We start from the raw sequence: 22,790 nt of genomic DNA on the forward strand, positions 1-22,790 counted from the left end.
TCCACAATGAACAATATAAAAAAGAAAGCTTATGGTCTTTACAAAAGTTTAACTTCACCCAGCAGGGAGTGTTTCCTTGACTCCCATTGATTCCAGTCTTGCCGCCATACTTAGTTAAATATGGCCATGAAGTCAAGGACAGTCACTCCCCTCTGGAAATCAGCTCTTTTGTCCATATTTGAACCAAGGTGAGGAACCAATTGGCCCATGCAGAAACCAAACCATGTGTCAGTAAACTGCTTGTTCCTCTGCAAGTGATGCTTGACAGCACTGTTATCAATCTATTCCATCACTTTGCTGATGATTGAGAATGGAATGATAGGGAGGTAATTAGCCAGCTTGTATTTGTCCTGCTTTTCATGCATAGGACATTCATGAGCAATTTTTCATATTGTTGGGTTGATGTCAGTGTTGTAACTGTATAAGAAAATTTGGCTAGGGGTATGGCTAGTTCTGGAGCTCAACATTGCAACAGCCGATAGACTTTTCATTATCCAATGCCTTCAGCTGTTTTTCGATGTCAAGTGGAGGGAGTCAAAGTGGCTGAAGATTGCGATCTGTGATGCTGAAGTGCTCAGAAAGCAGTGATGGATCACCTATTTGGATCCTCTGGCTACAAATGGATGCAAGTACTTTCATCTTTGTCAATACAGTGTGGAGCTGGAGGAACACAGCAAGTCAAACAGCATCAGAGGAGCAGGAGAGTCGACAGGACCCTTCATCCTGATGAAGGGTGTAGGCCCGAAACATCGACTCTCCTGCTCCTCTGCTGCTGCCTGACCTGCTGTGTTCCTCCAGCTCCACACTGTTTGGATTCTGACTCCAGCATCTGCAGTTCTTGCTAGCTCCAGGTGACATATAACTCCACTGCAAAGCCTCTTCCAAGGATACCCATCTTGAAGAAGAGTTAACAAGGTGTGGAGCTGGATGAACACAGCAGGTCAGGCAGCATGAGAGGAGCAAGAAAGCTGAAGTTTTGGGTCTGGACCCTTCTTCAGAAATGGGGAACAGGAAGGGGGCTCGGAAATAAATAGAGAGAGGGGGAGGCGATGATAGAAGATGGATAGAGGACCAGATAGTTGGAGAGAAGGCGGATAGGTCAAGGAGGCGGGCTGAAGCCTGTACAGGTGAGTGTAGGTAGGGAATGGGGATGGGGGTTGGTCAGTGAGGAGGGAGGGGCGGGTAGGTTGGAGGGAAGATGGACAGGTCAAGGAGGCAGGGATGAGGCTAGTAGGTAGGAAGTGGGGGTGGGGATTGGTCAGTGACGTGCGAGGAACGGATAGGTGGGAGGAAAGACGGACGGGTCAAGGAGGTGAGGACGAGAGTAGGGGCTGGTCTTGGGATGAGGTCAGGGGTGGGGAGTTTTTGAAGCTTGTAAACTCCACATTGAGACCATTGGGCTGCAGGGTTCCCAGGCGGAATATGAGGTGCTGTTCCTCCAGCCTTCAGGTGGCATTGTTGTGGCACTGGAGGAGGCCCAGGATGGACATGTCGTCCAAGGAGTGGGAGGGGGAGTTGAAGTGGTTCACGACTGGGAGGTGTTGTCGTTTGTCACAAACCGAGTGTAGGCACTCCACAAAGCGGTCTCCAAGCCTCCACTTGGTTTCCCCGATGTAGAGGAGGCCACATCGGGAACAGCAGATACAATATACCACATTAGCAGATGCGCAGGTGAACATCTGTTTAATGTGGAAGGTTTGCTTGGGGCTTGGGATGGAGGAGAGGGGGAAAGTGTAGGGGCAGGTGTAGCACCTCCTGCAGGGAAAAGTGCCGGGGATGGTGGGGCTAGCGGGGAGTGTGGAGCAGAGAAGGGAGTCTCGGAGAGAGCGGTCCCTCCGGAAGGCAGATAAGGGTGGGGAGGGAAATATATCCTTGGTAGTGGAGTCAGATTGCAGGTGGCGGAAGTGGTGGAGAATGATGCGTTGAATCCAGAGTTTGATGGGGTGATACGTGAGGACAAGGGGAATTCTGTCTTTGCTGTTATTGCGGGAAGGGGGTGTGAGGGCTGAGGTGTGGGAAATGCAAGAGATGCGGTCAAGGGCGTTTTCGATGACTGTGGAGAGGAAATTGCTGTCCTTGAAAAACGAGGGCATCCGGGATGTCTGGGAGTAGAATGCCTCATCTTGGGAGCCGATGCGGCAGAGGCGAAGGAATTGGGAATAGAGGATAGCATTCTTGCAGGAAGTTGGGTGAGAGGAGGTGTATTCTACGTAGCTGTGGGAGTCGGTGGGCTTGAAATAGATATCAGTTTCCAGGTGGTTACCAGAGAGGGAGACAGAGAGGTCTAGGAAGGAGAGAGAGGTATCAGAGATGGTCCAGGTGAACTTAAGGTTGGGGTAGAAGGTGTTAGTAAAGTGGATGAACTGTTTGAGCTCTTTGTGGGAGCACGAGGCGGCGCCAATACAGTCATCAATGTAATGGAGGAAGAGGTGGGGGATAGTGCCAATGTAGGTGCGGAAGAGGTTCCTGCAAGAATGCTATTTCCTATTTCCAATTCCTTCGCCTCTGCCGCATCTGTTCCCAAGGTGAGGTGTTCCACTCATGGAAATCCCAGATGTCCTTGTTTTTCAAGGACCTCATCCCAAGACCAGCCCCCCTCGTCCCCGCCTCCTTGACGTATCCGTCTTTTCTCCCACCTATCTGCTCCTCGCACCTCACTGACCAACCCCCACCCCCACTTCCCACCTACTAGCCTCATCCCCGCTCCTTGACCTGTCCACCTTCCCTCCCACCTACCTGCCCATCCCATCTCCCTACCTACACACACCTTTACTGGCTTCATCCCTGCCTCTTTGACCTGTCCGTCTTCTCTCCAACCTATCTGCTCCTCTATCCACCTTCTATCATCGCCTCCCCCTCTCTCTATTTATTTCAGAGCCCCCTTCCCCTCCCCCATTTCTGAAGAAGGGTCCAGACCCAAAACGTCAGCTTTCCTGCTCCTCTGATGCTGCCTGGTCTGCTGTGTTCATCCAGCTCCACACTTATTATCTCAGACTCTAGCATCAGCAGTTCCTACTATCCCATCTTGAAGAAATTGTCCTCCTCGCTTCGGAAAGACCTCAGTAGATCTCTCTCCCACTGCAACCCACTGGTGTTCTCCTCTGCCCTGAAGCTCTTCGGCCACAAACTGAAACAAACCTGTTACTACCGCCACATCTCCTTTTTCAGTACATGCTTATGCAGCCGGATCATCCCCAGTGGACTCCAAACAATGTTCAGACCATCTAATTTGGCTCAAACCCCGACAACCATTATTTACAGTATATCCAGAGCCTCCAAAAACGGTTTTCTCTGACCCTCAGCTCCATGTTCTCAGCAATGCACCGGCATCTTCTGGCACTGCAGTCAACCCTACCCAGCTCACAGCCTCTCTCTCCCAGACCGGCAAGGGACCTCTTCTGTTTTTCATTCTGCGCAGGATTCACACCCTCAGCCAATGCTTTTTCTCCACCCTATCGGACATCAAGGACCATTAGTACACCAAACTTGCTTGTGCTTACCTCCAAACACAGGCTTCCTCCACCACCCTAAACCCTAACCCTATCCAGGGCCTCACTCTCAAATTGCCTGGCGTCATTAACCATGCAGTCACCTCGGCCTCTCCCGCTGACACCATCGAATACGTGACTTCTGCCAACATCGGCCACATCACTTTCTCCGCTGCCACCAACAGTGCCACTTCCACCACCGATGTCACTTTCTCTTCCACCTACATGACCATCCCCATACACACACCTACTCCTAAACCAGTCTCCACCCCCACTCTCAGCTCCAGCTCTAACCTAGCCCTAGCTCTAGCCCTAACCCGAGCCCCAGCCCCAGCCCCAAGCCCTGCCAGGTCTTCACTATCCCCCCAGACCTGCCTCTCACTGAGGACAAACGGTCAGTCCTCAGCAAAAGACTCACCTTCATTCCCCTGTGCACACATATCTATGAATTCCATTCATATCTGGATGTCGAACTCTTTTTCCACTGCCTCCGCCTCCACGCGTATTTATTTGACTAGGAGTCTAACCCACCATCTGCTGACCCCTTCTCCTGTCTCTAACAAACCTCATTCCCCTGAACACCACCCCACGGCCTCCTACCCTCCCTAGACCTCTTCATCTCCAACTGCCGTCGCAACATCAATCGTCTCAATTTCTCCACCCCTCTCACTCAATCCAACCTCTCCCCCACGGAATGCGCAGTTCTCTGCTCCACCTCCAACCTCACCATCAAACCTGGGGAAAAGGGGAGCACAGTAGTGGTATGGCACACTGACCTCTACATTATGGAGGCCAGGCAATAAAACTCTCTGAAACCTCCTCCTACCGCCCCTTCGATTATGATCCCACCCCGATCACCAGACCATCATCTCTCAGGCCATCCATAACTTTATCACCTCAGGAGACCTCCCACCCACAGCCTCCAACCTAATCATTCTCCAACCCCGCTCCACCCGGTTCGACCTCCTTCCCAAAATCCACAAATATGACTGCCCTGGTCAACCCATTGTCTCTGAGTCCTGATGAAGGGTCTAGGCTCAAAACATTGACTCTCCTGCTCATCTGATGCTGCCTGACCTGCTGTGTTCCTCCAGCTCCACACTGTATTGACTATGACTCCAGCATTCACAGTTCTTGCTACTTTCATCTATGTCTTTTGCACTAATGTGAAGGCCTCCCCCATAAATGAGAATGCGGATATTTGTGGGTCCTCCATCACCTATTTGGCATTTAACAGTTCCCAACTATCCACCATTTGATGGGACAGGGCTGCAGAGCTTGTGTCATATCCATTCATTGTGGAATTGCTTAACCTTGTAAACTGCATGCTGCTTCCACTATTTTACATGCAAGTAGTTCTGTGTAAAGGGTTCACCAAGTTGACATCTATCTTTTGGTTATGGCTGGTGCTGCTCCTGGTATGCCTTCCTGAACTCTAAAGTGAACCACAATTGATTTCTCGGCTTTCTGTATTCTCATTCAGAGCCAGCTGCTGATACTTTATATTGAAATGTGGATGGTTGATTGAAGATTGGGGATTTGCCAGGTCATGAGATTACGGATTGTAGTAAAATAGAATTCTGCTGCTGTTGATGGCCCACAGTGTTTCATAGATGCTTAATTTTGAGCTGCTGGATCTAATTATAGTCTGTCTTATTTAGCATGGTGCTAGTGTCACACATGGCATCTTCAACTGTAAAATTGTCACTCCTATTGATACAGTCTTGGATGGATACAGCTGCAACATCTACTTTGGTAGATTTTTTCCAACTTGTCAGTTTCCTCATCATCTGCCACAAATTCAGTCTCAAAGCTATGTCCTCTATATCCAGCCATCTCAGTGAGTATTGGTGCAACCGAGACACTCTTGGTTATGGACATTCTGTGCTCTTTCCATTTTCAGTGTTCAATATGGAGAAGTACTGATTCATGAGTCAAGGAGGTGGAGCGGAGGTGGTAATCAGCAGGATATTTCTTTCATAACATTGTGGTGTCTGAACTCAAGTTGAGGAATGCATAGACAACCCCATCTGAATTATGTACTCTGTGCAGCTCCCTCTGCAGCATCTATCCTGTTGCTAGTACACGACATAAGCAGGATGATGAAGATGGTGTCTGTGACTTTGTCTGTAAGGTATGATATGATTAGCGTGAACGTGAATAGCTCTCCCAATTTTGGCACAAATACCCAGATGTTGGTATGGAGGATTTGCAGGGTCAACAGGGCAATGTTTGTTGTTGTTGTTTCCAGTCCCTTTGTTGTTCCAGGTGGTCCATCTGGTTTCTTCACTTTGCTTTGACTTCCTTGTGGTTTGATGCAACTGAATAGCTTGCTTGAGGGTAGATAAGAGTTAAGCACATTGCTGCAACCCTCTCATCAAGGCCTACCAGACTGGACCCAAAGCCTCCAAATCCTGCTGACCTGACTTTAAGATTGCACAGTTTCAGTGATGGTACCCTCTGCCATTTCCATCCTATGTAGCAGTTTACCTAATTTGAACAAAATTGTGGTGCAAGCCAACAAAGCTTCCTCCAGCCTGAAAAATATCCAAAGACCATGTCAGTTCATCCCGCAGCATGATTCCGCTTACCAAACGTGGCCCACTAAACACTTGCGTTCCACGTTGGATTCCAATCCAGAAAGTCGGGCTTCTTACCCATTTATAGTTTGAGAATGGGTTAAGATTGTTTCGGCACTAAGACCTCTAATCATTCACATTACTGATTAAAACTGCATGGTGGTTGAGCACCAATTGATTTACATCTGGAGCATAGCATCTTATCCTTGCCTTTAAATAGGATAACAATTAGGGTTTAGGCTATCTTCTCGATAAATTTGAAGGGGGTTTTGTCTGATCCATAACACCGATATCATCTAGGACATAGCAGCCTGCTTGATTGGCAATGCATCCACAAACATCCACTCCCTCAACTATCAATGATCAGTAGCAGTAGTGTGCACCATCAATAGGATGCACTCCAGAAATTCACTTAGGCTCCTTAGATAGCACCTTCCAAACACACAACTTCCAACCAGAAGGACAAGGGCAGTGGATACATGGGAACACTACCACCTGCAAGTTCCTCTCCAAGACAGTCAATACCTCGATTTGGAAATATACATCCTTTGGTGTCATTGGGCCAAAATCCTAGAATTGACCTCCCTAATGGCACTGTGACACCAAAAGCACATGAACTGTGGTGGTTCTCGAAAGCAGCTCATCTGAACCTTGTCAAGGGTAACTAGGGTGGACAATAAATGATAGCCGAGCAAATGATACCCACCTCTCGAATGAATTTTAAAAAAGCTTCTAGAGGCAATTACTTGGGATGGAATGAGTACTTAAAATGGAAAAAGGTGAGTTGATTAGAAAGAGTCAGCATGGATTTCCAAAGGGCAAGTCATGTTTAACTAACTTGCTGGATTTTTTTGTAAAGGCAACAGAAAGATGATGAGAGTGACACTTGATTTTGTGTACATGGACTTTCAGAAAACATATGATACAGTGTCAAAAAACAGACTTGTGAGGAATATGATTGGTCTTAAAATAACAGGCTCAATAGCAAGAGGGATATAAAATTGGTATGAGTGATAGTAAACAGTGAGGAATGGGCAATGATCATACCACATAGCTTTAAGCAAAATACACTTTATTCTTGCAACCAGTTAAAATACAAATACAAGAATGAAGCATTGGTATAACTTTAACTCTTTTGGAAAATGTAATAGATTAATAGATTATTTAACTACCAAACAGCAACTGTTCCAATATTCGTATCTAGTAAAAAAAATGATACTTAATACCATTAACACACACTTGGCACATGCGATCTGGCATCAGAAAGAGAACCCAACTTTTAGCTGTAACGGAGAGATGTACCAGCTTCCACAACCAGCTTCAAAACCGCAGTAATTGCTGAAAGCTAAGGTAAAGCCCTGATTCTGTGGGAGTCTGACTCCACCCATTTATGCCACTTCTTTGTTTCATCTTTAAAAGAAAAATCCCAAGGCGTTACAAGCTGTTCACTTCATTGGCTTAGAACAGATTGCTCGCCAACTATGGCTCAAAAACTCTTTTAAAAAAAGCACAAAACACACCTCTTAAAGCCACAGAATTGTCACACCTCCCACCTTAAAAAAAAATCAATGTATAAAGACAGCTTCATTTTTAAAACCCTTTGGTCTTACACTATTGGAAAATGACAATACATATATATTACATTGATTCTAAGCATGTAAACATTTACTACAGTCCATTTCAGTCCGTTTCTTACGCCACTGAACACCTTCAACTTCCTTCATCAAAGTCGTGACAACGCGTCAGCAATTACGTTCTCATCCTGCCACATGTATAATTTTCAAATGAAATGGCTGTAACAATAAACGCTATCTAAACAGACCCGTATTTTTATATTTAAAATTTTTCAAAAGTGTTAAGGGCTTATGATCAGTGTATAAAATTGTCTCAGACTCATCACTGGCAACATAAATGTTAAAATGTTGCAACACCAACATCAAATTCAAGGTCTTCTTCTCAATTGTGGAATCTTTCTGTTGATGAATATTCAAGTTTCTGGAAAAATACCCGATAGGTCACTATCTTCTCATTAACTTGTTGCAAGAGTACAGAACCAACATTCACATCAATAACCACCTTGAATGGCTTTGCGTAATTAGGTGTCGCTAACACTGGGGTGGTAGTTAACACTGAATCATAGAAGAAGCATAGAATCCCTGTGGAAGCAGGCCATTCAGCCCATCAAGTCAACACCACCCCTCCAAACAGCATCCCAACCAGGCCTACCGTCCCCTCCCCCGTATACTATCCCTGTAACTCTGCATTTCCCGTAGCTAATCCACCTAACTCTGGACACTACAGGGCAATTTAGCATTGCCAATCTATCTAACATGCTCATCTTTGGACTGCAAGAGGAAACCGGAGCACACCCACGCAGACACAGAGAGAATGTGTAAACTCCACACAGTCACCCAACGCTAGAACCGAACCTGGGTCCCTGACACTTTGAGGCAGCAGTGCAAATGACTGAGCCACCATGCCACCTTGTGAAAGCTTTCAGGCTGTCAAATGCCTTCTGTCATTCTTCCGTCCACTGACAATTTCTGCGTTTCTTCAACGGTTCAGTCATTCAAGCAATCATGCTGCTACAATGTGGTACAATTTTCGATAAAAACCACTCAGTCCCAGGAGTTGCAATACTTCCCTCTTCATTGATGGCATGGGAAACTCCCCAATAACCTTTGTTTTCACATCCCATGGGGCCATTTCTCCATGTCCAATGATATGGCCTAGGAACCTGACTTGGGCTTTTGCAAGCTTACTCTTAGTCAGGTTTATCACTAAGACAGTCTTCTGAAGTGGATCGAACAATTCTGATAGATGCTCCACTGTTCTGTCATGTGTGACTGAAAAAAAAAATCACTAGATCATCTATGTCCAGCATACGATTGGGTAATCCAGAAATGACTTTATTGGTTAGCCTTTGAAATGTGGTGTAACTTTAATCTGGTAAAGTCCATTCCGTGTCATGAAAGTCAAAATTACCTTCGCGCTTTCGGATAAAGGTACACGTCAGTATACTTTAGTAAGTCCATCTTTGAAATGCGAGTTGCTTGTCCCATCTACTCAATACAGCCATTTTGGCACCATCACAACAGTTGAAATTCATTCACTGCAACTCACTTCAATTATATTGTCTTTGAGCATGCTTTCAATCACATTTTGAATCTGTACTAACTTAGAGGGTTAAATTTATAAGGAGACAACAAGGTGCAGAGCTGGATGAACACAGCAGGCCAAGCAGCATCATAGGAGCAGGAAGGCTGACGTTTCGGGCCTAGACCCTTCATCAGAAATGGGGGAGGGCAAGGGGGTTCTGAAATAAACAGGGAGAGAGGGGGAGGTGGATAGAAGATGGATAAAGGAGAAGATAGGTGGAGAGGAAACAGACAGGTTGAAGAGGCGGGGATGGAGCCAGTAAAGGTGAGTGTAGGTGGGGAGTTAGGGAGGGGACAGGTCAGTCCAGGGAGGACGGACAGGTCAAGGGGGTGGCATGAGGTTAGTAGGTAGGAGATGGGGGTGCGGCTTGAGGTGGGAGGAGGGGATAGGTGGGAGGAAGAACAGATTAGGGAGGCGGGGACGAGCTGGGCTAGTTTTGGGATGCGGTAGGGGGAGGGGAGATTTTGAAGCTTGTGAAATCCACATTGATACCATTGGGCTGCAGGGTTCCCAAGCAGAATATGAGTTGCTGTTCCTGCAACCTTCAGGTGGCATCGTTGTGGCACTGCAGGAGGCCCAGGATGGACATGTCATCTGAGGAATGGGAGGGGGAGTTGAAATGGTTCGCGACTGGGAGGTGCAGTTGTTTATTGCGAACCGAGCGTAGGTGTTCTGCAAAGCAGTCCCCGAGCCTCTGTTTGGTTTGCCCGATGTAGAGGAGGCCACAATGGGTACAGCGGATGCAGTATACCACATTGGCAGATGTGCAGGTGAACATCTGCTTGTTGTGGAAAGTCTTCTTGGGGCCTGGGATGGGGGTGAGGGGGGAGGTGTAGGGGCAGGTGTAGCACTTCCTGCGGTTGCAGGGATAAGTGCCGGGTGAGGTGGGGCTGGAGGGGAGTGTGGAGCGGACAAGGGAGTCACGGAGAGAGTGGTCCCTCCAGAAGGTACATAAGGGTGGGGAGGGAAAAATGTCTTTGGTGGTGGGGTCGGATTGCAGATGGCGGAAGTGTCGGAGGATGATGCGTTGGATCCGGAGGTTGGTGGGGTGGTACGTGAGGACGAGGGGGATTCTGGTTGTTATTGCGGGGACGGGGTGTGAGGGATGAGTTGCGGGAAACACGGTCTGATGCAATCAATTAAGATTCTTGTAAAAGTTTCTAAAAATACTGGAATAAGTATTAATGGTGCAAATTTTATCACTGCCTGAGGCAAAATACAACCACATCTCTATGCAGTCCAGGTCAATAAAAATGATTTTGTATTTTAGCTTGAGTTTTCTTTACTCCCAAATGACCCCCTACTGGTACCTCATGTGCTACTCACAACACCTCCTTTCTATAACCCACCGGTAATGCAACTTGATGAACTTTTGCCAATTTTTAATCTGCCTGAATATGTGATGGTCTCCCTTTCTTCATCAAGACTTCATTTTTAAGATAGTAACATTTTGGCTTAGACTCATTCTCTGTTTGCTTTTTGATACAACTGTTTTATTTTTTCAATTTTTTTATTGTAATTCAACTAACCTCTGTGAACTAAAAATATCCACTTTGTCCTCCACCTGTTCTTGTTTTTTTTTCTCAACCATTTAATCAGACAGTTTCTGACAAACGAACTTCAACTTCCTCATCTTTATTCTTTCGCTTCTTCTCCTGTTGCCTCCTGTGGCTTTTTGACCTTGTTACCACAGTCAGGAAAAATCCCAGGATATACTTTCTGTTACACCTCAGTTGCCCGATTTTCCACAGGTTTTTCAACAACAGTAGGCATCACTCCCACCTGTGATCCAGCTGTATCAATCCTCAGGATAACCTGTATCGCCGGAACAGAGAATTTCCCTATTACTCCAACCACCACTTCATCACTTTTCACCAGATTTTCCACCTTATACAATGGAACACTACCCTTCTCACCATGAATGCCACATATTACGATGTTTCCTGACAATACTTCTTCCAAATAAAGATTGATTTGCTCCTGTATCTCTTAAAATTATAATTTCTTTACGCACACCTCCTGGTACACGAGTAAATCTTACCCACACAGGTAAATTACTTAAAGAGATCTGGTATAGTCTTATTAAACAACCCCTGACCAGTCTGTACATTCTTTGGCAGCTCTTAAGCTTCCAGTGGGATCTCCTTTATCACTTTAATAAATCCCACTGGCATATATTGTTTTACCACACCTGCTCCCCCGGTGCTTTTCTTCAACCACCAAAACTGCGACTTCATATGTCCTACTTTATTACAGTGAAAACACCTGAGGTGTTTTACCTGTCTTCCTCCTTCGTGGGTTTCTTTTTTAACCTGTGGTAAACTATCTTTACAACGTTCAATGAGATCTCCTCTTCCTTTATTACTTAAAGATTTCTTTTTTCCCCCAATTTCTATCCCTCACATAGAAATTGATGTCGGAAGCCAAACTTTGATTTATGAACTAACTCATAATCATCTGCAATTTCCGCTGCTAATCTTTGCAGCCTTAACTCTTTGCTCTTCCACATCAGTTTTCACTGTTTCAGGAAGTGAATTTTTGAATACTTCCAAAATAACAGTCTCTCTAAAAGCATCATTTATCTGATCTATTTTCAGTGCCCTTATCTACCTATTGAAGTTACTTTGTTTGATCCTTTCAACGTCCATGTACATTTGGCCAGGTTCCCTCCTTAAATTCCTATAATACTGTCTGTAGGCTTCTGGTACTAGTTCATATGCACTTAAGTTGGCTTATTTCCCTTCACCATACTCCCCAGATACCTGCTCTGATAATGTGGCAAATACTTCACTAGTTCTACCTACCAATTTTGTTTGAATCAACAATACCCGCATGGTCACTGGCCTTTTTATTTGTTTAGTCACTTTTCCAAATGAAATGATTGGTCACACTATTTGGCTTTAAACAAAACACACCACTCTTACACCCAGTTAAAATACAAACACAAGAAAGAACAGTTGGTATAACTTTAACTCTATTGGAAAAAGTAACAGAAATAATAGATTATTTAGCTACTAAACAGCAACCGTTCCAATATAGTAACATCCCATAAACACACCCTTGGCAAACACAAAGTCAGTAAAACAGATTCTCTCACATGAAATTCTGACACCAGAAAGAGAACCCAAGCTTTTAGCTGTAACAGAGAGATGTGCCAGCTTCCACGACCAGCTTGAAAACTCCAGCAACTGCTGAAAGCTAAACTAAAACCCTGGTTCTGTTGGAGCATGACTCCACCCATTCGTGCTGCTTCTATTATTCCAACTTTAGAAACAAAAACGAAGGCCTCACAAACTGTTTACTTTATTGGATTTGAATAGAAAGCTTGCACCTATGGCTCAAGACCTCTTTTCACAAAAAAAGGACAAAATACACCTCTTAAAGCTATAGTATCATCACAGTCAGCTTTTTGAGTGTTGTTGGAGCTGCATTCATTCAGTCAAATGGGAAGTATTCCCACATGCTCTTGACCTCAGCACAACTTCTCCACTACTGAAGTTAAACTAACTGGTTTGTAATTGCTGGGTTTATCCCTACATTGCTCTTAATCTTCCCAGTTCTACATCCAATTAAGCGTATTTTAATATCTTAAAATGCTTACTTGTGTCTTAACAGATTTGGACTGGGTTTTAGATCCAATAAGCAGCAGCCTTATGGATGTATCATCTGTTAATTGTGCTTCAGCAAATTAACATCCATCAAGGTCGTAACTGCTTAGTGTGAAGTGGAAAGACTTCTGCTACTATCTAACGAGGAAGTCCTCCATCATAGACCTGCCAACTAACCAGATGGCCGTTGGCTTTCGGGTCCCAGCTGTGCCAGTAGGATTGTCGGCCCCTGCTGACACCTCAGCAGTGCGTCATGAAGATTGTTACTGAAGCTGCAAAAAAAGTTAAGCTGGGGTGGGGTTGTTAATTGCAGGGACTTCGGGTCCAACAATAGAAACGTGCAAATCAGAAGCAGCCCACTTGGTCTGCTGAAAATGTTCCGCCTTTTAATAATATCATGGCTTATCCAATTATTCCACATTCCGATAACCTTTTAACTCTTTCCTTATAAAAATCTATCTACCTCTGAATTACAAATATTCAAGGACTCTGCTTCCACTGAGGCCCAATTAAAGAACCACCCTTCCCTGCCTGAGCAATGTTAGCTGCAAGGCTTCCACCATGTTCTCAGCTTCAGTCTACCACTTGTCAAATAATAGCAGTGACAGGAAGTGATTCTTAAGTAGCCAATAATTGGATACTTAAGCTCCTCAATCACACAAAGGCAGCAGGTTGCCCAGTGCCTTTCGAGCCACACTTAAAACTGACATAGCAGTAGGGGCAAGCAGGTAGGTGCCAGGTACGGTATCTGTGGAATTTTCTGCCTCTCCTCTACCTACAAATCTGCCTGCACGGGAATATCAATTTCTTGCCTGATTTTAATGAATGTAGTTATGCAGTGTCTTGATTGGTGCCCTCAAAAATAATTTTAACCCTATCAATTTGCTATCATCCAATTCAGACTATTGTACAAAGTCACAATTTACTCCTTTAAATCCCTCGGCCTTCTTATCCTCTTACTGAAGAGATTCTTAAAACATAACGTTTGACTTAGTTTATCTAATCTTCTTCCCTATTCTCTTCTAAATTGGAGCAGTTTAGCATTATAAGGTTCAGCTATTCAAACTGTTTTCGAAACATAAAACAAATATATTTGTTGTGTTTAACAATATACCTGCTTCTTGAGTGTTAATTTTGTCACACTGAACCTCTTTGGTTTTTCGTGCTCCGCTGAAAGTCTGTGCCACCCTTTCAATGTAGCGATCATTGCCAGCTCGCTCTTTGCAGAGTTCAATATACAGTTGGTTTCGTAACCTTAAAATTAACAAAGGCCACAATTCATATGAGTAAATTTAACTACAAACACTGGGTGATAGGGGAATGGAGACAAAGAGAGGGTTGGTGGTTGAGAGGTATAGATGCTATGTGAGTGGACAGAGTGTTGTTGGCAGAAGTCGGGGTGCCTGGTTGATAGGGTGGCAGACTGGTCAGTATGTTGGCACATGAGGGCTAATGGGGACTGAGAGGCTTTCAGTACGTGTCCAGTTAGGAGGAATTAGTCATCAGGATAGGGTGATTGTAGTTCAATTAATTCAAGTTGGAGGGAATGGTGGTTCAGGTCCATTGGGGATTGTAGGAGAGTATGGCTTGATTGGGACATCGAACATTTGGGTGTCCGTGGCATGTCTGGAGGGGGCATCTGGGGTAACTCGAGGTTGACCTGGGTCATAGGAAATTGGTGTGGTCCTCAAAGGTTCTGGTCAAGTCGGTTAGAGGGATGTCTGAGGTTAGTTGAGAGGGTGTTTAGGTCGTTTGGATGTCAGGGAAGAATCAGAGTTGGGTGAGGGGCAGGGGTCGAGTGCCTGCACATCTCTGAAGGAGGCATCGGGGGAGCTGGAGTTCAGGACGGGATGCAAATTTTTGGGTGTCCTTGGGTCAGGTGTGGTTGAGTTGTAGTATGTTGAGGTAGTAGAACATTGGTAGGGAATTAATTCAATAGTTTGTCAGAGTCACAGCAAATTTTAATTCCTGTCATGTTTCCCATCTTAACATTAAGGTAAGTAGGTCAGAACCTTCTGAAGCCGCTTCACTCTAACTCAAAGATGGTGACCTTTCCAGAGGGCTCTAGATTGTGAGTAGAAGTACCAACATCTTGGGCGAACATTATAGGCTTAGTTGCATTTGAGACTTCTACACGATCCTGATGTACAACCTTAGTCTATGCATCAGTAATGATGATCTTCAAATCAAAAGATTTGGGCCAATGTGGTCACTCCCAAATGTGAGTACAAGGATTGGGGTCGGCAGGCTATTTGACGACAAAATTCATAACCAAATTTAATAATACTTTTATTGAATTGGCACATGTGTATTTTCCAGATATTAATCATGAATAGGAACATTAGATGATTCTTCACCTAACCAAAGAGGTATGTTTCTTCTCCTGCCAGTTAAAAAAACACTTTCTCATGGACCCTATTCAAAGTGTTGCCCTGGTTGAGACTGAATGCTTCAATATAGAAAAGGATTGATTGCAGGAGGAAGAAAAACCTGAGGAAGGGAGGTACCTCCACAGCTTTGAGGCTGTCTAGAATCAAGGATCAGTGCTTCCTATAAATCAAAGGGCAATTTTATATATGCAAGATCTTATAAGATATTGTGTTGTCCACGAGTTATACAGTCTTACTGCTGTACATTTAATTATTGGAATTGACAGAGATGTGTAATATCACCTCTGAACAGATTGATTAAAAATATCAATAAAGCTCTCAACCTCTTACTGAGTTCTGACCTCTTGCTGTACTGTTTAGCTTAAGTCAAGAGACACAAGTGCCTATGACTGTAATGTATACATGTAAATATCAGGAGCTATGTGATTCACATGAAATCACTTCTTGTCCTTGTAAAAGCTAACATAAGTATCAAATCATGTAAGGGAGCTATTTGAGCAGGGAGAGGAAATAAGTACGAAGCTGCGGTCAGGGACAATATAATTAGGGAGACAGATCCTGTTCTCTGCAGCTGTGAGCAGGAGTCCCAAATGCTGTGTTGCCTGCCTGGTGCCAGAGTTAAGGGCATCTCCTTGGGTCTGGAGAAGGTTTTGAAGAGGGAGGGGAGGAATCCAATAGTTGTTGTCCATATTGATACCAATGTTACTGTCAGAATTAAAAAGTAGGTTTTACTGAAAAATTTTGAACAGTTAGATGCTAAATTAAAAAGCACAGAAAGGTCCCAGAGGATTGGAAAACTGCCAATGTAACACCTTTACTTAGAAAGGAGAGGAGACAAAAAAAAACAGATAATTATAGGCTAGTTAGCTTCACATCTATTATTGGGAAAATGTTAGAATCTATTGTAAAGGACGTAACAGCAGAACATTTAGAAATATAGCTAACTTTGTTTTTAACCAGCGCCTTAAATGAACTGGCTCTCTTGATAAACCAGCAAAAATTATACATCTGAAATACTGGAAGTTTACCGTATTATCACAATCTTCATGATGTCTGAGTTGTCAGTTGAGGGTGCAAGAAGGATCTCTGCCGGTAAGTTTTATTTAAGGCAAAGTTGCTATATTATTAAGTGATTTCTGCTGTAAATATGGTATAAAAGTTATGTGTATACCCCCTGCATTACGTTTCTATTACTTTGGTTATTTTATTACTCTGTTTTGGAGATCTTTACCATAGAGATCTGCTGAAGTGGGTCATTATGTGTATTAAAAGCTGGGATAAACAGAATTTAATCAGTAAGGGAATCAAGGGTTAAAGGGAAAAGGCAGGAAAACAGAATTGAATGTTTTCAGATCAGCCATGCTCTCATTGAAATGGCAGAGCAGACTTCATGGGCTGAATGACCTATAACTGCTCCTATGTCTTATCATCTTAGTGGCAGATCATTAGTATATCTTGTGACTTTGACATCCATAATTTAGCTGATTGCCTGCAACACAGATTGTTTCCTCTTGGAACAGCATTCGACCCATATTTCCAAAACGATCTAGGAAAACATCTGGCATAGACTGTCCTCTTTCACCTGGCTGTGTACCTTTGTTTTTGTTCAGTTACACTGTGCTCCCATCATCAGCCACACGGTGGCATTAAAACCATGAAACAGCTGAACATTCATGTGGGAATCCGACAACACATGGCCACACTAGTTACCTCTTCATGGCTGGTACAAATTCTGTCCTTTATATTCATAGTGAGAGAAAACAATTATTGATAAAGGTCAGTAAACCACACACAGTGCTAATTGCAGAATCATAGATAGGGGGAAAATGACACAGAGCACAATGTAGCAGTTGTTGAGTGGAACGAAAGTAAGAACATAAGAAGTAGGAGCAGGAGTCAGCCATTCAGCCCCTAAAGCCTGAACAAGATCATGGTTGATTTGCCCCAGGCTTTAGTTCCTTTTCTGCCAGCTCATAGCCATCAACTCCCCAATATTTCAAAAATCTAATCTCTTTAATACTTTCAGTGATCTAGACTCCACAACACTCATTGTTAGAGAATTCAAAACAATCATTCCCTCTCAGAGAAGAAATTCCTTTGCATCTCAGTTTTTAATAAGTGTCCCCTTGATCTATAATTACATCAGCTAGTCTGAGAATCCCCCACTAGTGGAAACATCTTCCCAATATCTACCCTGTCAAGCTCCCCGCCCAGAAACTCGTATGTTTCAATAAGATCTTCTCATTCTTCCAAACTCTAATGAATAAAGGCCTCCCCTGTTTAGCGGTTCTTGATAAATCAACCTTCATCCCAGGAATCAGTCTAATCAATCTTTTTAGAACAGCCTCCAATTCCAGAAAATCCATTTTTTAAAATATGGAACCAAAACTATACTCCCTGTAAAGATTTCCTTATTTTTAAACTCCAACCCCCTGGCAATGAACACCAAAATTCCATTTGCCTTCTTAATTACTTGCTGCATCTGCATGCTAACTTTTTGTGTTTCATACAAGAATACCCAGATCCCTCTGCGCTGCATCTTTTTTGAGTCTCTCACCATTTAAATATTGTCTGCTTTTTGATTCTTCAACTCAAGTGCATGATCTTGCACTTTCCTACATTAAACTTCATCTACCAAAGTTTTGCCCACTCACCTAACCCCTTGCAGATTCCTTAAATCCTCATTAAAAATGCCCTCCCATCTATTTTGGTGACATCAATATAAATTGTAAACAATTGTGAACTTTTGGCTGATCCATGTGGCACTCCACCCAATTTGTAAAAAGACTCATTCACCCCAACTCTCTGTTTTCTATGTGTTAACCAATCCTCGATCCATACTAACACTATCTCCAATACTATGTGGTCCTATCTTGTACAACAATCTTTTAATCAAGCTCCTTATTGATAGCATTCTGAAAGTCCAAATACAATACATCTATCAATTCCCCTTTATCAACTCTGCTTGCTATATCTTCAAAGAACTTCAGCAAATTTGTCAAACTTGTTTTCCCTTTCACAAAACTATGTTGGCTCTATTTGATTACATTAAGCTTTTCTAAATGCTATACTATTTCATCCTTAATAATGGCCTTTTGCACTTTCCCAACGACAGATCTTAGGCTAATTGATTCACATTTCCTGTATTCTTTCTCCGTCCCTTCTTGAACAGGGACGTTGCATTAACAGGTTTTCAATCTGCTAGAACCCTCCCAGAATCCAGTGTGTTCTAGAATGCTTCGACCAAGGTTCCCACTATCTCTGCAGCCACTTCCTTTAAAAACCTTGCATGCAGGCAATCAGTTCCTGGAGACTTGTCTGCCTTTACTCCCATTACTTTGTTAAATATTTTGTCCCTCATGATAGAGGCTGTTACAAGACCTTTCCTCCTATCAGCACCTGGTCCATCTGTTGTCTTTGGATTCTTTATAATTTGCTGCACTGTGAAGACAAATGTAAAATGTTGGTTTATCTTCTATTTCCCTGTTACCCATTATCAATTTTCCAGTTGCAAATCCAAGAGTTACTAACTTACTTTAGCTACTTTCATTCTTTTTTCTGTACATGTAGAAGCTCTTGTTGTTTGTTTTTATATTTCTTACCAATTTATTTTTAGAATCATTTTGTCCCTCCTTATTAGCTTTTATGTCATCTGCTGCTGCTTCCTGAAAAGGTCCAAATCCTCTCGCATTCCACTAATTTTCACTCCTTTGTATGCCTTAGTTTTTGATTGGCTACCTTTCCTGCCTGCCTTTGTTAACTACTGATAGTTAATCCTTCTCATCAAGTCTTTCTCTTTGATGCTATCTCCACACTACTGCTTCTTGATCAGCTGGCACAACAATAATTTATTTTCTTTTTGGCACATTTTTGCACATTCACTCAATGCTATTTTCTTAAATTAATGCCCCTCCTCGAGCTGCTAACCTAGCTCAATACTAAACATTCCTTACACTCATGTCTTTAACAAATTATAGGCTGACGTCCTCCCTGATATCTTCACAGCCTTCTGCATCTAGAGATTTCTTCTATGTAATTCAAGTTTTCTCCCCAACCCTGCAGTGTTGCTGCTATGCACCTCTGTATTCTGAACCCGCTCCTGTATAAGGGGCAGAAGGGCATCAAAAACTGAAAGGATCACACAGAGCTGCAACTACAGGAACATATTGAGAAGAAGACTTCCAGACATCCTTACCATCCGAATACAATGCATAGGCCAAGTAGTATATCTGCAGCTCACAGAGATCTAGAGCATTTGAAGGGTCAGTGCCCTGTGATACATATTTCAATCAAAATTGCAACCCACTGCCTTAGATTTCAATGCAATACACCTGCAGTGGGCAATATTACAACATTTAACTTCTGGCTTTGATCCAAGACTGAAACTGAGGATATCAGCAACAGTAGTTAATCTACAGTTCATGCTTATGCTTAGCAGGGGACTAATGTCATGTTTATTAAAACAAAATGTTCATCATGTTCACATGGACAAACAACATCAATGGGATAGCCCTCGAAGATATGTTAATTTTGTAGACTCTTGTATTATTCAAAAGAGAATCCTGTGTGTGATTACCAGCTGCACGTTAAACAAATTGTACCCACTTTCCTGTGCGCTGTTGTGCCAGTTTTATATCTTCCTTTCCAAACTCTTTGATCCTGCATAACACGAAAAATGCTTTGTGTTTGTGGTTGTGCTTTGCATACTTGACTCACAACTCTTCTAAGGAACTTATGCTGAACTGGAATGACACATATCAAGGAGTTGATTAGAATACTCATCGAGCAGATGATGAAGAATGACACAAGTGATAATCTGGAATTAATAATCCAAATAATGCTGATTGCTTTGGCAGTAACTCACTTTTAACCAAAGGTTAGAATTTAGGCAGGTAGGGTTCAAGGCCAGTGGTAAACCATCACAATCTTGGCAGAGACTTCTACTTTCAGGTATTATTTTCTTACCCTCAGTCAGATTACAGCTCAAAACTATCAGGACGTGGCACCTCAATAGCAGGAACATGATAGTAGACAACAGGAGGCTACCATTATGAACCAGAGAAATGTAGATGGCCAAAATATCTCAATTTTCATTTATTTACTATGGAGATGCTCTGAGTAAATAGATAGTTGAAGTAGGTTATTTTCTTTCAAATGATTTTCTGATGCTATATCAAATAAGGCAGCAAGCCTTGTGGGGAGGCGACGGCCTAGTGGTATTGTCGCTGAACTGTTAATCCAGAGATCCAAATAATGTTCTGGGGGCCCAGGTTCAAATCCCACCATAGTAGATGTTGGAAATAAGATTAATGCTGACCATGAATCTAGTGTCAATTGTCAGGAAAAACCCATCAGGTTCACTAATGTCCTTTAGGGAAGGAAACTGCCATCCTTACCTGGTCTGGCCTACATGTGACTCCAGATCCACAGCAATGTGGTTGACTCATAAGTGTCCTCAGGGCAATAAATGCTGCCTGGCCAGTGACACCCTCTTCCCGTGAATGAATAAAGGAAAAAATATAGAAATGATATCCTGTAAGCAGAAGGAAGTGTAAAGAAGTGTCCTATTCTGAATAAATGAAAACTATGTGCATCAGGGAGGAACTGAATGATAGTGCTGGAGAAGAAACATTGTGTTGTACAGCCATATTCAAAGTAAGAGATGCTAGAAGAGGAATCTATCTTCATATATTTATTACACATTCCCTGTGTTGCAACCACATTCTGGGAACAATAAAGATGATACTGTAATACTTTCTCTCTGCTTGGTGTCTTATTTGACATAGCACCAAAAAACCATCTGAAAGAAAATAACCTACTTCAACTCTCTATTTGATCAGAGCACCTCCATGGTAAATATATGAAAATTGAGATATTTTGGACATCTACATTTTGGCAGTTGCACAATATATCTGCAATCATTGAAAATGCTTTCAAACTTAAAATAGGCGCATATACCTAAATGGGTTTAGCTAACTATTTTATATCAATGGCAGAAGTAATGGTCCACCAGACCCAGTGCAAGCCTTGACCATAGCCAAGTCCACTTCACATCAATAACTTTATAATGGATAGATGGAGACTCTGCCTTCACAAAACCCTCAAGGATCCTGCAGTTTAGATAGGGACTCAACATATTCAAATCCAGGTTTGCATTCATTTCAACTAACCATCACAACTGATAGCAGGCATGTGACAGAACGGCTGTAGAATTCTGTTGCAGAGCCTTTTAACCTTCTATTTCTTTCGGTAACATCTTGTATATTTAAACATCATGGTAACAATTTCTTTACCTCTAATGTCAAATCCCACCACTCTGACATTTTGATTGTGATTTTTTTTATTTTAAATTAGGTAATAAAGACAAAGAAAGTTTTGTAATTGTATATGAGCATCTGTGCAGAGTAGATAGGGAAAAACTTCTGCCATTGATGGACTGATTTAAGGTGATTGGCAAAAGCAATAGTAACATGAGGAAAAACATTTTTTTTTGCAGCGCATGGTGATGACCTGGATTATACTGCCTGAAAGTATTTGAATCATGGCTTTTAAAGAGGCTAGTTATATTAATGATATATTAATCTAGCCATTTGGGAGGTTGATTATATTTAAATATGTATTTAAAAAACTTACTTGACGGCTTCTGCTTCTGCTGAATCCACTGAAATCATTTCAACAGGAAGATCAAGAAGCGTAAATGTTTCAGTCTCTGTCAAATGCACATCTACAATCTTGTTAAGATCATCTTCACTTAGTTGTTCTCGTATACCTTCTCTTCGGATTTGTACATCTGAAAACATAAGGGTATAACGATCAGGGTTAGGATCTAAGGTTGACCTTACTTCTTCAGTTCTTTGCCCAAATATAGGTCCAACCAAGAATGCTGCAATCTCCACCATGGGCAGTGCGTGGAGACAGATCCTGAATCCAGCCTAACCAGAATGAGAATCAAATCCCATGCTATTGGCAGTAATCTGACCCATATTAATTGCTCAGCCAATGGGAATAATAATTTACCACTTGGGAAGCCAGTTTGTGGATTGTGACAGTAGAGACTCCAGTTTTTTTTCATCGCATGGCTGAGTAGGAATCTCTCCCAGTCGTACCACCTGCCATTGGCAGATGTTGGAAGGATTTACAGATTGATAATCAACCTGGTTGGCAGTGTTTTCAAAAACTTTTCTTGGTCATGAAGTCCTGGAAGGGACTTGAACCTGGAGCTCCCGTCTCAAAGACTAGGTGCTACATACTATGCCACAAGACTTCCTAAGGTTCATAAGACATTTCACATTTCATGTGGGAATTTGAAACATTTAATTGGAAATTAGAGTGCATAAATGTAAGATTTTGAAGAAAAGAAGAAAGGAAGGAATTCAGATAAATATTCTTGTGTAGAGACTTGTCTGCAATGGGGCAATGATGGAAGGAAAAATGATAATAACTTTTAAACGAAAAATGGAAAATAAAAGTAGAAAATATCTGGCAAAGGCAGAACTGACACCACAGCATACACCAAATGGCTGTTTAAAAAATGATTCAATGATGTTTCCATTCTCTGGACCATTT

The 22,790-nt window shown here is 42.7% G+C and overlaps 1 protein-coding gene across 1 annotated transcript in view; it reads right to left on the reverse strand.

Annotated features, from left to right (window-relative positions):
• dnai4 (dynein axonemal intermediate chain 4) overlaps window positions 1–22,790 on the reverse strand; it is a 138,201-nt gene that overhangs the window by 98,149 nt on the left and 17,262 nt on the right. The window contains exons 5-6 of the mRNA XM_048602428.1: window positions 21,858–22,014; window positions 13,949–14,088 (exon numbers count right to left, since the gene is read on the reverse strand). Of these exons, the coding sequence (XP_048458385.1) occupies window positions 13,949–14,088; window positions 21,858–22,014 (297 nt within the window). The remainder of the gene's footprint in view (window positions 1–13,948; window positions 14,089–21,857; window positions 22,015–22,790) is intronic.

Source organism: Rhincodon typus, chromosome 10 (genome assembly GCF_021869965.1).
Source record: "Rhincodon typus isolate 14 chromosome 10, sRhiTyp1.1, whole genome shotgun sequence".
Taxonomy (NCBI): domain Eukaryota; kingdom Metazoa; phylum Chordata; class Chondrichthyes; order Orectolobiformes; family Rhincodontidae; genus Rhincodon; species Rhincodon typus.